Below are 17589 nucleotides of genomic sequence, written 5' to 3'. Positions count from 1 at the left end.
GAACCATCATAACCATTTTCTCAGGGGACCTTACTCACTAGTTACCTAAGCAGCTTAATGTCTGTATCCAAAATACTTTGGTGATGAACCACATTTTTACGCCCACCTTTACTTACATTTTCATATAGGGCTTCCAGTGTCTCCAAATCTACTACGGAGTCATCAACACACAATATAGCTGTATAGAACACAAACACAAATTAGACACTGGAAAACATAAATTAAGACTTCAATTCTTTTTCCTGTGAAATGTACCAAAGGGTTCTAACCTAGATGTAGGACATATATGTATCCAGTTAATATTTTTTATTTTCAGCATTTAATTTTTGTTCTGATGTCAAATCACAGCGTTCCTGCACAAATGTTCTATAAACTCTGTCACTCTGGTGAATAGAGTTCTACTTCTTCTCTCCAATATAATCAGCAGTCAAAGATGTGGCCAGTCAGGAAGCCAGTTGCTTGTGTAGCTGGCCAGGCAGGAGAACATGAGAACAACTGATACCAGACAATGAAGAGCCCAGATTTCATGTTAGCTTGGAAAGTTCCATAGGAAGGAATTGAAAGTGAGGGTATTTAAGTGTCCCTGTGTGAATGGGAAGTCAGTGAGATATGCTTGTCTAGGAGCTAGTAATCTTGGTAAGTAGACAAGTAAACAAACTTTCAAAGTTTGCAAGTTATAAATTTGCAAGCAGAAAAGACTGTGCTACAGTTTTTAATTTATCATCAACAAGTTCACATTTAAGTTAGCTTTATCTAGTAGAAAACTATCCACATGACAATTTACAGATACTTTTCAATACCACACAGCCCCACATAAAGTATACTTTTCACTGATTAATTATGCCTCATTTCTAAAAATGAGATGTCTCAAAATGTTTCCTATCTTAGTTCCAAATACTACGATGTTTGGAATATATTCCATAGGTGCTTCCAACATTTGAAAATCCCATTACAATTGAGGCAATGTTCTGGAACTCTTCTGAAAACTAAATGGGATTGCTTCATGGTGCTTTTAAATACACTCTAATACTAAACTGCAGTAAGCTGAGAGATGCACCATAGAATGGAAGTAACAGGATATTTACATTTTCTGAAACCAGCTTTTCCTCAAGGAAAAACAAGTGGACTAGGCACAATTTTTGAACTTATGCTTATATATTACTCAGAACATTAATTCCAAAAGAATCAAGCACATAACCAGTGAGATGTCATTAGCTACTATCAGGTAATTTTTAATTCAACTGTATTATATTTCCTCAAATGATCCTTGACTGCTTATGAATTTAGAGGATTTGAAAAGTTCTTGCTGCATTTGCAATCCATGTTTGAAAGGGGCAAGGCAAACATCTTTAAATAATTATTTAAAAGTAATAAGCTTTCGCCTGCTCTACCACCTACCCCATGATTTTACATTGTGAAATTAACCAGCAGGCTAGTAAATTTTCTCTGTGGCAGGCTAATTAATTTTATTAAAAGGTCCAGTGACATTTAGAATCCTTTAAAATTCTGCCTGTCATTTATGATTCCATCTGTTGACATTACACCTAGGTTAGAAGTAAAGAATTACACTGAAGACAGTATCAATGAAAAAGCAGTATTTCCAACCATTTTTGTCTTACTGGAAAGATTCAAAACCCTCAACACTGTAACCAAATGTAAAGACTGAACCACTGAGATTAACAAAAAAATTTGTTTAAAGAAAAATCATTAGGGTTTGAATTTATGAGATTATTTCTTATCTCCTGCAAGAGTTGCACCATTTTCTGTATCATCCAATAATATTTCCACATGACAATTTACAGATTGATGGATGAGATGGAAAATCTCTTGGAAAATCATTTTCACAGTCCAATATACTTAATTGTTAAGATTAACAATATGCAGATTGAGTTCAGAAACCTCCCCTTGTGGTTTAACTTTTATCCTGTTTTAGCATGTTCTGAAATCTGCTTACAAGGAAAAATTTACTTTTCCAGAGCTATCTAGAAAAAGCATTATTAATGGAGGCAATTTAAACTTGTACTAGAAATACAAGACAATTGATAGTCAAATTTTTATGTACAGATATATTATGATGACAGGAAGCAGTTTGATAAAAACCCACCTTAATAAGAATATCAAGAGTTACATACTAAATATTTTAGCCAGATACTTGTCATCAAAATAGCCCCAGAATCACAAAGTGGTTTTAATGCTCCATTATGTTATCCATTATTTCTGTACTCAACATCAGCTAACAAATCAGCATTGTTTGGAAGTGACATGATAAAACCAGAAGTGTTTGTGATAAAACTAATGAAATACAATCTGTTAAACCACATTTTTAATAGAATTAATAATAATCATTAAGAGATATTGACATGAGTTATTTTCTCTCTTGGAGAGAGTGTGTGATTGTATAAAAGTCAGAAAATATTTTCTGATTTGCTTGCTAAATGAACTGTACTGGTATTATTGGCAGTGTATAGACAGACAACTGCAGCTAAAAATCAAGCCATACAGCTGGACATCTTAGGATGTTAATGTATGTAGAGACACATCCCCAGTTAAGTCAGAAGTACTGCCAAAATCCACATGACCTCCTTCATTTAATTTTTATACATTTTAATGTCTTAGCCTCTTTTTTTTTTTTCATTTGAACTGATTGAACTGAATGACATGCACATTTGGAGCAGATGAAAAAAAAAACAAATTTATGAAGATTGGCCCATTTATTTGAAAAAAAAGCATTAATTCTGAAAAGCTGGAAGAAATCCCCAAATTCACAGGTGTCTTCATAGTCTCCTTATTCTTAATATATGGCATGCAGAATACATTCACAGTATTTTGTGTAGATTAGCTTGAATTGAGGGAGCTAAAAAAACCCCATTGCAATAGATCAAAGAAAGCAATTATTTCATTTATAGTAACAAAAGCTTTTTAATTTTTCTGTGAAAAACAAAATCCACTTTTAATCACATGTACATTAACTTCATCAAAATTAATACAAACTTGGTATGTTTTTCAAAATGCTCTTCCTGATACAGTGAATTTAATCATGATACTTTACTGCATTAAATCTCATTATATCCAGCTTATGTAAGTAATATAGACGAAGTATCATAAATCTACAAAAGAGGCTCCAAAACAATTAATAGCTATTACAATATCAATCATCATTGGTGGTTTTTACTTTCATCTTGCTTTCTAGTTAGCTGTCTTCCTTACACTGTCAGTTCAGTTAGAATATTTCACCTACACCTCACAATATGTCAAAAGGAAGTAGACTCATGCTGTGAAAAGCTGGTAATTTTATTGGGTTCCTCTACCTTTAAAAAATCTGTTACTTGGCCAAGTCTGGTTTCTGAGATCCTTTTTTGCAGGGAAATTGAGGCAAACATTTTTATGTTGCCTATGGTGTCTGCTCACAAGAAGAAGAATTTATATATACAAGGATCATTAGTGCAGGGTTGCACCCATTAGGATATAATAACCGTCAGCTAGGACAAAAAACAGAGCAGCATCACGCATTCAAACTAACAGGCACACATAAAAATACTTGCCAGCTACATTTCACACACGAAGATCATTGCTTCAAGTACAAACTTACAACCAAAGGTTTTTAACTTCTAAAAAATGATTCTAACACCCTACTGCACAGATTTTTCATATATTCTGATCAATTAAAAATGTAAATTCTTAATTTAAATTAAAAAATAATTTAAAGCATACCATGTACAGTCTACATACAACTTTAGAACTTAGAGGTTTAATATGAAAAATATACTTACCTCCTCTAAATCAGCTTAAATACCAACAGTCTTAAGGCTGAATCTGACATATAGCCTCACTCCTACTAAACATATTTTGGTTAAATCAGGATTTAAGTCCTGCTGACAGAGCTTACATATCCTCACCAATATCAAACATTTAATGTCACAATTAGACTATGAAATATGAAGAAATTAACTGCTCCCAAATGATAAAACAAGTAAAAGGAGCTTTCCAAAGCTACATTTATTTGACCTGGAAGTACTTGGTTGTTTTATGTACTGCGTTCTGTTGAGTAAGGCTTGATTTCATGGGAACATGCAAGCCTGTCAATGGGAAATTTAAATAAAATTGTGACTGACCTAGTCAATTAGACAGTAACTGTTAAATACTTGGCAAAACTGCCTGTAATATTCAAATCCCTCTGGTCTACTACTGAAAAATTGGTATCTTATCAACTTACTGAAATGTTTTCTCTAGTATTAACTACGATGCAACAAAACAAGATTTATGTAATAAAGAAGCACCATGGGCACAAATGGAGGTTTAGAAGACTAAGAAAGCTCAAATCCTGCAAGAAGTCATGAACAAAAGATTCTGGCACTAATGTTAACCTACCCACACACAATGGATGTCCAAAACAGATTCATAAAAATGTATGTTGTGAATTTTCCCAAAAAATAGAAAAACATTTAATTTTAAATAAAATTGTTCCCAACTTCTGAGATGGCTATTCATGCATAGTATACAGAATATATAGAATATATACATGTTATATTTTGGGTAGGTGGGAAAGTCACACAACTTTGGAACAACAGTTTAGATGTGCCATAAGGCATAGCTTGTACTAAGACAATGCAGACCTTTTTATATACCTTCTACAGGCTCCTATTAAAGCAATCACAGGATGATTAGAAATATAATACTTAATTAGAATGGTTATTAGACTGATCATCAGTCTGATTGGGTTAATATACAGTTCACATTCTTCCAATTTTTTACTGCTGTATGCTGACAATGAAGGGAAAATCATGAAGGTGAAGGAACCCAGTCAGGCACTTCACTTTTAGCCTTACAAATGATCTCTATTCCAAGATGAATGTTAAGTTCTCCCGTTTTTTAATACAGGCTATATTCTGTCAGCATTGTAGTGCTACAGCACAGCTACTATGGCTTTGGTAAATGGAGCAGCGTCTGCAGCTGTTCTGCAGGGAGTCATACTGCACTTTACTGCCACAAAGAATACAGTAAGCTATTAACTATGCATCTGATGTGATCTACCATATCTGAAAGATTCAGTCCTGTGGAAAAGATACGCATACCAGCATGTATACCAGCAGACCTTTTAGTTAATGTGCTCTGACAGTAGTCAGGGACATTTGACAATTAAATACTTCCCCAATGGACAGAAGCAGACCTTCTGGTACCCTACAGTTTTAGTGGTAAAATGCAGGTACTATGAAGGTAGGGAAGGATTTGGGAGAATCACTCTTTTGAACATAAACATCTACACTTTATCTACATCCTGTTTTTCGTACCTAAAGGTTTTTCATCTGGGCTGCCCCACAATTGTACCAGTTAACTCTTGAACAAGGATCTCAGCAGCTCATGGAAAGCCAGCATAGATGACATACACTGCAGAAAGGAGTATTATTATGTGTTTTCCAGTGCACTGCTATTGCCAGCTACTATTTTGGAGCCGTCTCAGTGAGTGGAATTGCCCTGTAAAAAGTTGGGACAAGGACCCATACTATTTTCACATACAGCTATAATCAGCATCTCCTATTACAAACAAAACTGAAAGACATCACTGTGGAGCAAGTTGTAGTATTTCAACATCAAAGCCACACAAATAGTGTTGATCCACATGTTTGTCTTTGAAGTTGTTGTATTTCAGCTGAACAATGATAGGAAAAGACAGAAATGGATTGATATGAAATGAAGATTACTTCTCTAAGTGTGGACACTTAAAGCTTACCTAACAAGTGATCACTGCTAGTCCTCACCTCTTTTTATAAAGGTTTTTAAAAAATGTAGAGAAGCAGCCTTAAAATTAATCTCTAATCTATGCACAATTTGATTATTGCTATTTGTCTTTTCAGTATACAGATCCTATATAGCATACAGAGTTGGACAGATTTTCTGCCTGCTTCTTCTGCTCAGGAAATGAGTAATATTAATAGTGGTCTAACAAAGTATTTTACTGCCCTCATCAGTACCACATTCACCAGTGTTCTCAGAACACTGAGGTACCTAAGATTTGTTCTCTCCCACTGAACAAAAAGCTGAGTATTAGGACAGGTGCAGCATGACAATGTCAACTTTCCCTATGCATCATATACCACCAACGCTACCCAAAATAATGATTTAGTTTTATACTGTCTTCTCCTTAGACTGTACTCAGAAGCAATATGGATATAAACTTATCTGCAAAGGATGAACTTAATTCTCTGAAACAAACATGTGTGGGAGATCACCCTCCTGAAGTGTGGTGGCTGGCGCATTATCAAATGCAAACTCAAACATCTGGATGCCAGATATGGTGTTTTGCTTGTTTTGCACTGCTGAGTTATCTACAGAATATGCTGTGAAGCTATGTACTTTGATTTGAGAGGATAATCCTATGGATGCAGTAATCTCACACTATTTTAAAGGAGGATGTAATTTTTCTTGTGGTTACTCTAGTTTTGTCTTCTCTACAATTTTACAATACAAAATCTGTATGCACAGGGCAGCTCATTTGAGAATTTTTCTACCTGTATTCTGTAACTGCTACCTAAGGTAGACTAACCAGGACATGACTTTACAACAAACATGGTCATAAAAACTTGAAATAAAAATTTGATTTTTTTTCACTTTTGACTATATTTTGCTTCAGGTTTCTACATTCTCTGTTCCAAGTGATCAAAGGCTTTTAATTTTTCCCTATTTTTCATGTACTGAATTATGCTATGGAAATTGACCTGAAAAAATAAATCAGTGCTTAATTTGTATGTTCTTAGAGGTAGCTCTTAGCAACTTTGCCTTTTTTAAAAAAAAAAAAAAAGTTGACATTCATGACCCAATGATTACATGCTTTTTTTCGTTAGGTGTTGTCATGTGCCATTTAGCCTATTATGAATTTTTTCATCCAGTGCATTGATTACAGCAGTCTCCAAATAATTTGTCTGCCAACAGGCAGGACTGCCCACAGGTTTAAATTACACAAAATACTATGAAATAAACAGACATTAAAAGAGAAACAAGCATAACTCTACTGCTGTCTTCAGAGTAATATACATTTCTAAAGATCCTCTCTACAGAACTGTTTTCCCTGAGTCTTGTGAACTGGTTTTTCACCCTAGATAGTCTCTGAGCACAGATTTTGATTAGAATCAGACAGACTGCTTAGTTAGTATGTTTTTTAAAAAGTTCCACTAATGTTATTTCCAAATCCCGATGGTAGCTGCTAGCTGTTTCCATAAGCAAGAGGCAGCATATCCTATTGCTGCCTTGAGCAACACATGTGGTGACAGGCCAGTCATTTGCTACCTCAGACAAGAAAGGGCGATGAGTTCTAAACTTTTCTACAGTGACAGTACTTGTTTTGGTGTCTTTCTTCTACCAACACTCTCATTTTCATTACACTTGTAAGACTACATTAGCTATGTCTACAACTGCAAGTACTCTAGACTTTAGAAATGGATTTGTAGACAGCAACAGTTCAGTTCACACTATACATGTTTTAGGGAGTTTTAGCTATCTCTGATCTGATCCTGGGGAATTTAGAGACTGCTATACATTGGAGACTGATGGCATGATCCTAAAGAGTATCTTCTCATTTTATTTGATTCTGAAGGATGTTTGTGCACTCCGAGACTGCTCTGCATTGCTCTGCAATGCAACACAGCAAAGGGGACAACTGGTACATGGGATTCAAAAGTGTACTGCTGACTCAAGCTAAAAATACTTTTGTATATATACCCAAATATTTGGGTCATTATATTCTCTTAGATTGGGTATAAATTGGCCAGAAGATTTCAGAAGCTGCATAAGTACAGCGAACAACTGAGAGAGATAGAGATGCTCTAGCAGAACAGCATGGCATGGAAAATAAAAAGAAAACCCATCTCTGGAGATCCTTAAGAATATTACCCAGTTTTTATAATAAATCTTCTATCCAATCCCTAGGCTGCTGACACTTCTGCCAGCAAATTATTCAAACCTTTAGTAATAGCAGTTTTTTTCCATCTCATTCTGATACCTTTCACACAATACTGGCAAAACAAAGTTATTCCTTCTTTTCCTTATTCCTCTGTATCCCAAGAGACATCTGTAAGCCCTTGTGCTTTTAAAGTGCAAGATGCTCAAAGGCTCTTTTGAAATTAATAATAATCAATGCCAGCAGCATCTCAACACCCTGCCCAGTATTTGCATGTGATGGAAGGAAAACAATAGCAAAAAAGGAGACATCAACTTGAGTTGTTCCAGCAGTTGTTTTAAATGGTGAATATTTTCCTTTTCTTAATGTGAAAAAGAAATAAACAATATCCTTAAACAATATCTTTTTAAATCCAGAACATAAGCAGACTCTCAATTACCCCAGTGTTCTGAAAAATCTGTATTTCTCTACAGTTGTATTGGCAAACTGAAACAATTTCTACCAGTAATGGAATTTACAACTGACTAGCCCCTTTCTTTGAAAAATGCCATCCAGTAATTCTCTTTCTGATTCTTATGTGGTAACATTGGTTTGGATGTACTTCTTATACGGTTAATGAAGCAAAATGTAAATATTAAAAAATACCGACTGCATGTTTGAAGCACAAAAGAGTTATATGCAAGCCCTCTATTTAATTCCTGTTGGTGGAAGACTTCCTCTAGAAAAAGCAGGGAACTGCAGGGGAGGAATATGGAAATTCATAACCTAAATTCAATTCTAGTTTTTAGGTGAAACTTTTACATATATTGGAATATACTGGAAGAATGAGTCTTCTGGTAGTTTAGGAGACTATTCTGCACTGTCAGAAATTATCTGAGGGCTATGATAAAATATCCATGCAAGTACAATGCAAGTACTACATTGAGCATAGGAAATACCTACCTTGTTGAATATCTTTCATCTCCAAGTGCAGACTCGATATTAAAATTCCTACAGTTTGAGACCGTTTTCCATCCAGCAGTTTGATAATCTGCAAAGACAATGCAAAATGATCTGAGATCAAGAGAACACTGTACAAAGGATTCAGTAACTTCTATAATAGAAAAAAGATTGTGAACTGAATCCAGTATTTCTCCGAACATAAAACCCTTTCACTAACTACATGTAGTAGTAAGACCACCATCTTATCTTTGTGCTCTGCACCTTAACAAATGAATATTAAGCCTGAATTCTCCTCAGGTCTACTAAAGAACACCACCTCTTACTTGCAGTATGCTATTACACAGGAAAAGAAAAAGGCACATCAGATATTTATTCTGGAATATGGTTCCCCCCCTTTTTTCTTTAAATGATATTTAAGAACTATTAAAGACACTGAGTACATTAGAAGTTCCTTAGTGTGTGTGCTAGTTTACATTTCAGTGTCAACAGGCTTATGTCTATTTTTCAGCAAAGAATCAATTCCTGACCAAGAAGAATTGAAGAATTTTCTTTTTATGTCCTCTCAACACTACTTACACTGGACACTACTCTAAGTATTTCTTTTTCTTATGTCTGAATGTGCTTATTCCACACTGTTGACACTCCACAGGGATTTCAGGATTTTTTTCACATTTGGGTACAGGTATTTGATATAATATACTGACATTCAGACTGTAATACTTTCTGATGTCAGTTTAGGGGGAGAAGAAGAAAGAGGAGGAAGGGAAACCTGAATGTTATTTTGACGGATTGAAGTTAGTTATAAAGAAGGGGATCAGTGTAGTTCAGATGTTAGAAATGTAAAAACAAATTTCCAACTGTGTCTGGGCTACTGGTATTTGTGATTTTGATTTATTTCATTAGGAACCATGAGCACATCACAAAATGCAATACAGACACAAGTTCTTCAAAAATACAAAATCTTCAGATCCAAGCAGATGGCTTACTTCATAGTGTTGATGTACAAAAAGATTATTATTTAGTATTAAAAATAGTAACTTCTATGCAAAATTAAAACTGATAGCTATGTTTTCCCATAATTTATACTCTTAGTATTTGAACAAGATTTGATTCCTCCAAAATTAATGTTAATATTTAAATTAAAAGTGGCACTTATATTTGGATATTTAATAATAGTAAAAATTTAAAGCAATTGTTATCCCTTATTGCTGGAATACTTTTATTGATGCTAACATTAGAGGCAGTTAACTGACAAAATTTGTACTAACTAATAGAAATGTTTCCTGTGTTTTATGTGATTTACAAATATTTAACTATGAAAATAGTTAGGTGCTCATCTATACAAGATTAAATTTTTTGATGAATAGAGAAAAAAGAGAAATGATACTGATATTGAGGTATCATTGTGAAGTAAAAATGCAAAGTTAGTTCTTACTTAGAGTACTAAGTTAGTTCTTAGTTAGAGTACTAATTGGTAGATACAAGCACAAGTTGAAACACATGCTCTCTTCAACAAAGATCTGACAGATATTTTAGGTCCCTCTTGTAGGAGTCAATAATAAACTTATGTTAAAGTAGATACTGCATACTTTCTGCCAAAATTTGAAAAAAATCTATCCTGAGAGTTTTTTCTGCCTATATGTACAGCACATATGATGGATATTAAAAAATTAATACTGTGGAAAGTGTTTTGTTCAAATGACAAATTCAGGCTCTTTATCTCCTGAATATATAAGCAGACAAGATGGTTTTGCTCTGATTTACCTTAAATGAATGCTGTGGAAGCACCGCATCCTGCTGACTGATTGCTCTGAGCAAATGTAAGTAACTGCTCCGTTCAATGGTCATTTCTGAAGCTTTACATGAATTTGCTGAACTCCGTAGCACATTAACTTCTTACAGGGATAATTACAGGTTTGAACAGCACGCAATTTGTATAGCATTCACTGACCTCCAAGTTGACCTTGTTCAGGGCAAATTCAGAGGTTGTCATAAACCCCATTAGACATGCCTAGTTTGAGGCAAAACCCTTCCAGACTATAGCTGTTGTAGACAATATGACATTTGAAATCATTCCACTGAAGTCTTTGTAAGTGCTAATATATTCTCCAGGTATGATCAAACTAACTCACATCACTAAGCAAGACCTCCTCCTTAAACGATTTATGAAAAAACCCCTTAAAGATACTCCTATATAGAAGTTAAACCAGAGATTAATGATTTAAAACGGCAACTGACTGTATGTTCACATGCATTTTAGACAAATGTACACATGGTCACAATTACCAGGCATCAAACTAGATGCAGACTACCTGAAACAGCTTCAACCAAGTCACTGAAGGCTAAGACTTTAGTAATTAGAGAGCAAAAATGGAGGACCATGACAACAGAGTATTTTAAATTGAGCATAAAACTGCTTCAAACCCATAGTTATAATGCAAAGTACTATACAGGAATTTTTAGAATCAATGTGAAACTTGAAAGACTTTGCAGTTAAAATATATAATCAGTAGTAAACCAGAGAATTAATTTTCAAATACAGTAATTTTGTCCCAAATGATGGTTTTTCTGGCAGTCACTAAGGGGAAATTACATACGTGTGTGAGTTCCAAATAGAAAGGAGATACAAAAAAATTCAGCACTTTTTCAGTTCAGTAAAAACATAAGGCAAATAAAACAAAAGTTTTTAAAGACTGTGTTGAACTATTTAGTCTATGCTTTTAAAAGACAAATCACTGATCACCTCTCAGCATGTTGGGACTTGCTTATAGCTGGCAGTGACAGGTATGCAGCTTCAACCCAGCTGACACCAGCTGATGCTGCTATGCCAGCTGGTGGGGTTTGCCAGCTGCCTGTTGCTTCTCCAGACTATGAATGTATTGGTGTAATGAATACAGTATCTTCTAGCTTAGTGACAAAATTGTAACTGCTGATAATAATTCCTTTACTTCACTCATCCGTAGCATTTACTGCTTTTTGTGGTTTTTTCCCCTGTTTTTTAATGTTAAGTTGGCTGATGTGCTGTACACAAGTGTCTCATCTAAATCTTTCAAACCTTTTTACCAAAGCTTGAATACACTAATAAATTATTCTGTCATTCCCATTAGAAGGTGTTTCTCTAAGGTAGCCAGAAATGTATTTAATTAATTACTATACCACAGACTTTACTGTTTTGTCTAACTGCAATGTCTACATTCTGTCCAGGACACACACTGGTGCTGAAATCTGAAGAGATTCAGTTTACTTTAGTGATTAAAAGCTAAATCCTTCCTCCTGGTGGTGCATGGACTCCTTCCACAATATTTAAATTTACTGAGAAAAGCCATAAGCTAAAAAGCTCTCCTGCAGATTACAGCATTTCTTTCCATTCCCACTCACCAACTTTTCCAGCAAATCAACAGTCTGGACCCACGAGTAGGTTCCCGAAACCCTGTTCAAACACAGGAAGAATATCCTGCACAAGAAGCCAAAGCCTCAAGCCATTCTGCATATACACTCCCCAAGAGTTGCCAATGCAATTTCAGAAGCTTAAGACTAGACACTATCTCATATTCCTACTCAAGGGAGAACCAAATTTGACTGTTTTCCTTAACATGGATGAGCCATAGATTTATATTTTCTTAAGTCTATTTACAATTTTATTAGCTTGAAAACACCACTACTTTTAACCTTTTTCTAAAGTATACACAAATAGCAATTTATCAGGTTCAAATAGGAGGCATGAAATGAGCTATTACTTATCCCAGTGCCTATCATAACTGCAAAAATAAGACAAACCACAAAATAGATAGTCACCCTGTGGATAATTTTTATAGTCTACATGATTTCACAGCTTTGTGATAAACAAGGAATGCTGGTTATTTTTCTCAGCGCAGCATAAAATATAAAAAGTGAGAGTGCCTCAGAAGAGCACGCACTAGCATTTTACTACTTCTGCTTAAGCTTGAACACTGTTTATTATCTTATGCAGACAGCTGAAGACAGTCATTGTGTTTCAACCCTGCAAAGCTTCCAACATTTTCTGCAATATCTGCCCTTCTTGCAGAAACACAAAATTTATTAATTGCAATTCCTCATTTAGCTAGATGGACAAAAAACTTGCTGACAGGCATATCCCTTTCAGTTAAAAAAAATGCAATTCACTCAAAATATTGACACTCTTGGTAAATGAGAACACATGTTAATAATTATGTGAAGTCTGTTAGAGATAATAGACAACAGAAAAGCCATTATCTTTAATGTCCTCCTGCGTCTTTGAAATTATAATCATTGCACTAACGGGCCAAAAATGATTGATGGACTTTCATTTGGAGCATACACCTGACACAAATTACTTGACATTTACTCTTTTTTTTTGGTAAGATGAAGACAGAGTGGCATCACAAATATCCAACTATCCTGGTTTCTTGAAAAAGTATAGAAAATACTTGAGTTATTGAGAATAAATTACTAACAAGTGCTCAAATATATTGGAAAAACGAATACAACTTCAAAATAAGCATTAAATCTAGGAATGGAGCTACAAAATGCACATGGAAAAAATTGCAGCTAAGGAATCTTGTTTTTTAAATATCTCTTTTTTAAAATTACAGAGTATCATAGCTTAATACAGAACAAATAATGTCTTTTATTTATTTTATTCATAGTCAGATGCTAAGGGACTTTTGTTTTCTTCCAGTAATTTGAACTTTTCCTGCTGCAAATTCAACCATTTCAGAACTATAAAATAACTATAAATTAATCCCACTTCTTCTATATATATTAATCCACCTAGAGTCTCTGGGAAAGTCAGCAATCATCTCCATTTCATGGACATCAACTCCAAACCTTTACTGCATTACATATACTTCATATATATTACTTAATAATATAAATAAATATATAAATACATTTATTTATATTAATATAAATAAGTACATTACTTCATTAGAATTCATATAGAATTCTAATGCATCTAGTCTTAATTTAAAAACATTTTTATGAGAGAAGAATTATATTTTTAATACTTAAATGTGTTGCATAGTATTTTGCTGTAATATTGGGACATGCATAATATATTCATCTAGCCAGTAAATTCTCTCAACCAGAAAAAACAAATTCTATTCTCAAGACATAATACCAAAATCTCAGAATACCAATTTTTATTATTATCTAAATAATACAGCAGAACTTTAAATAAAAGACTGCACACATGCAGAGAAGACAAATGCACAAGAGCAAGAGTTTCCTGAATTATTTCAGAGGTGTACAGTTGGAAAAAAATTTCAAGTTCTTCCAAAGGTGCTACATTTTCCAAAGAGCTGCATGATCAAAGAAGCATGAGCACCCAGAGTTTGCAGAGCTTCTAAACCCAGATAAGTATTACCATAACAAACTTCAAGTCTTCAAGTATATATATATATATATATATACACACATATACATATATATATGTGTGTGTGTGTGTGTACTAGGAAAGTACACCTGACCTTTGTTTAACCTATATAATTTTTACATTGTATCACTATCAAATAGTTATTATAAATAAGTTTATGATGTTGAAGTTACTACAAAATAAGTTATAATATTTCTAAAAATAATTAATATCACCTTCTATGCAGTCCTTTAAGTATTACCATTGCTGCTTAGATTCTGAATTTCCCTCCCTTTCTCCCCCGACATACTTACCAGAAGTCTCTAGAAATCAGTGTAACCCAATAAGCTATTTCTGTCTGGCACAAATGCAACAAATTTGGGAATCATGAAAGTGTTTCCATTCTTGAAAATGTATAGACAGCTGTTTCAATCCATAGGACAATGGACAGAAAGTGGACTTTGTGTCTTTTATTGACAGTGTCAAGATGTAGAAAAGGCACTAAAAATGTCATTCACAGCATTTCTGTACTTCAAGACCATTATCAGTTATATGTGTACCATTCTAAACAAACTTTCCTAAATATCTCCAAATACAGAAACACAATTTCCCTAGCCAAAATTTTTCTGCATTCCTTTGGTATCCTTGCTCTTAGAAAGCTTTTCATAATTTTGCTTTGCAGCAGCTGCATGCACTTGATTACACTTATACTGTGTGTCCCAATCAACCTTCTCCTTTCTAGACTAAACAATCATAATAATTTGATTCTTTCCTTAGAGACTACTTCACTTTTCATCATTCTCCCTCTTCTTGACTCTTTACAGTTAGCAAATTTTTAATGAAGGGTTGTAGTGCCTAAATCTAGATGCAGCTCTTGACTGAGACATGGCTGAGAAGTCTGTCTTGCAAGCAATATTTCTTGATCTATCAGAGTTTTGCTTTTCATTTTTAGCAGTACCATCATTTGACAATTCATGGTCCTCCTGTGAGCTACTATAATGCCAAGACTCTTTCTGCTGAATTACCAGTCAGTTAGCCAGCTGTACCCCATCTTATTTTTTAGGCAGCTAAATATCCTTAATCATATTAACCTTGTGGTTAATTGCATTAGCTTTGTGCTTATCTCTGTCTGTCAGACCAGATCTCAGATATATGAAAGCCTTCTGAAGGACCTATTTCTGTACACTGGAAGCCTCTCGCAAATAGGTGGTGGCTGCAGAGTTAGTATTCTGCTATCCAAGAAATAAGTGAAAATACCAAGGTGACTACAACCAGCAGAAAGGTCCACAGAGTCCTTAGTGTACTCTCCTATTTTGACAGTGAGTGTACAGTTATATGTATGCAGAGAAATATTATTGATTATATATTGAAATATTATTGATATACTATAAATATTCATTTTATAAAATACATATTATATTGTAATTATATATATATATATAAAAAATTATGAATACATACTCGAAAGTTTCCTGAGTGTAACTTCCCAAATGGTACTGGGAAATAGACCAGACATTCTATTTATCTTAGTCACAAAATCAATTGGGTTGAAAAAGATTTCTGACACCAAGTTCAGCCTGTGACTGAACGCAACCATGTCAACCAGACCCTGGCACTGAGTGCCACAGCCAGTCTTTCCTTAAACACCTCTAGGGACAGTGACTGCCACCTCCATGGAGAGTCCATTCCAATGGCTAATCATGCTTTCTGTGAAGAAATTATTCCTAACTCCCCACCTAAACTTCCCCTGGTGCAGCTCATGCAGGACATTTAGACATTTCTGGCTGAAATTGGTGTCTATCAGCTGCAAGTGAAAAAAAAAAAAAAAAAAAAAAGCACAGTATAGCAATAAATTTTTAATCTGTGTTGTCATACAGTGTCTACTATCTGGAAAAATGCATAAGAACAGAACAAACTGAAATTCCTACAGGCCTTCCACAAAAGCATTCATTTCACAGCCTAAGCATACAGATTATTCCAACTGGTTTCACAAAACTAATAATTCTGAGAATAAACTGAGTAATATTGTTTTATTTGGAACTGCAAGGAGTTAAATGATAAACAATTACCCTCTAATTCAAAAGATAAAATCTTACATCCAACTGAAAAAGGAATTTGACTGTGAGGCACTGATTAACTCTCATTCAAGGAGTAAAGTACTGAATAATCATGCTTTAATAAGCAGACCTGCACCATCTATTGGTCTGTCATTTCCCCAAATACCAAAGAGACTGAACTTAGTTTGTATAAGATGCTATGAAATAAGGCGTGGTTTGTGCAGAGAAGAGGTTTAATGCAGTGAGTGGGTCAGCCTTACTGGTATCATTAAATAAAACAGCTTAACTCTTTCAAACACGAATTACAACTTCATCACTGTACCTATATCTTGCTCTGAAAGGTTCCTTTAGAGAACATGAAAAAGGAATTTATAAATAAGTATATAATAACACAGCATCAGCTATATCTGTACTATATGATGAGCCTTACAAGATTTGTGATTTTTAATGTCTGTGGAAGCATCTTTAACCAGACTGTACAATCCCCTATAATGTGACACTGGTACCATTTTACCATTTTTAAGACCAGACAAACATAAATTTATGTACCAAAGCCAAGAAAAAGATTCTTGCTAAAACCGTAGTAGGTAGTTATAATTGTTAAAAAAAAGGCAAGGAACTTTGGGAGCCAAAAAAAGCATGAAAATCCAGAAATGGAACCAGCCAAACGGACAGCTTTATACTGATCTAGAGGAGATCTCTGTTGTTATCTACTAATAAACCCTCCTGTAAGTAAATAAAATGCCTCTCTACTACTGTATCATTTGCAGCCCACCAAGACTGATCCACTGGAGGCAGCCTGCAGGTATCTGGGCTTTCAGAGAGATAAAGAAAAACAAAGGACCATCTAAGAGGGTCAACTGTCTGTAAAAACATTCAGTTGCTTCTATGAGTCATTTAAGTGAGCAAGGTGAAAAGACAGGATATACTAAAATGAAGTAGTTCTGTACTCAATTAAAATTTTCTTTGAATTCTGCAAGTGGATTTATTTTTCATTTTTAAATTAACCAAATGATGGAATATTTCACACTACTGACCACAAGTTTTGTAAATTCTCAAATTCCCTACAGTTCCCATGGTTTGTAATGCCATGATCACAATCCCATTGGTTTTCCAAACTAAAGTCATGGCAATAGATAAAATTCTGAATTTATTTGTTAGGGAATTTATTTTTGTATTTTCCCACAGTACTTTAAAGGAATTTCTTTTATTTCATTAATTTCAGTAAAATATCCATTGTCTTTAAATAATAAGTTTACCTTTAATAACAAAGCAGAATAATTAAAACATTGATAGAAATAAAAAAAGATGTCTTTATATGAAAATACACTGGTTGCTTACAAGAA

At 34.2% G+C, this 17589-nt stretch overlaps 1 protein-coding gene across 5 annotated transcripts in view; it reads right to left on the bottom strand.

Moving 5' to 3' along the window:
* FMN1 (formin 1) overlaps positions 1-17589 on the bottom strand; it is a 176554-nt gene that overhangs the window by 63854 nt on the left and 95111 nt on the right. For all 5 annotated transcript variants that reach the window (XM_023928341.2, XM_086892712.1, XM_023928340.2 and 2 more), the window contains 2 exons: positions 8834-8921; positions 117-178 (listed from right to left, as the gene is read on the bottom strand). In XM_023928341.2, coding sequence (XP_023784109.2) covers positions 117-178; positions 8834-8921 — 150 coding nt within the window. The remainder of the gene's footprint in view (positions 1-116; positions 179-8833; positions 8922-17589) is intronic.

This window comes from Cyanistes caeruleus, chromosome 6 (assembly GCF_971803275.1).
Source record: "Cyanistes caeruleus chromosome 6, bCyaCae1.hap1.1, whole genome shotgun sequence".
Lineage (NCBI taxonomy): Eukaryota > Metazoa > Chordata > Aves > Passeriformes > Paridae > Cyanistes > Cyanistes caeruleus.
The sequence above is the reverse complement of the archived record's forward strand: the minus strand, read 5'-3'. Positions and strand labels throughout refer to the sequence as shown.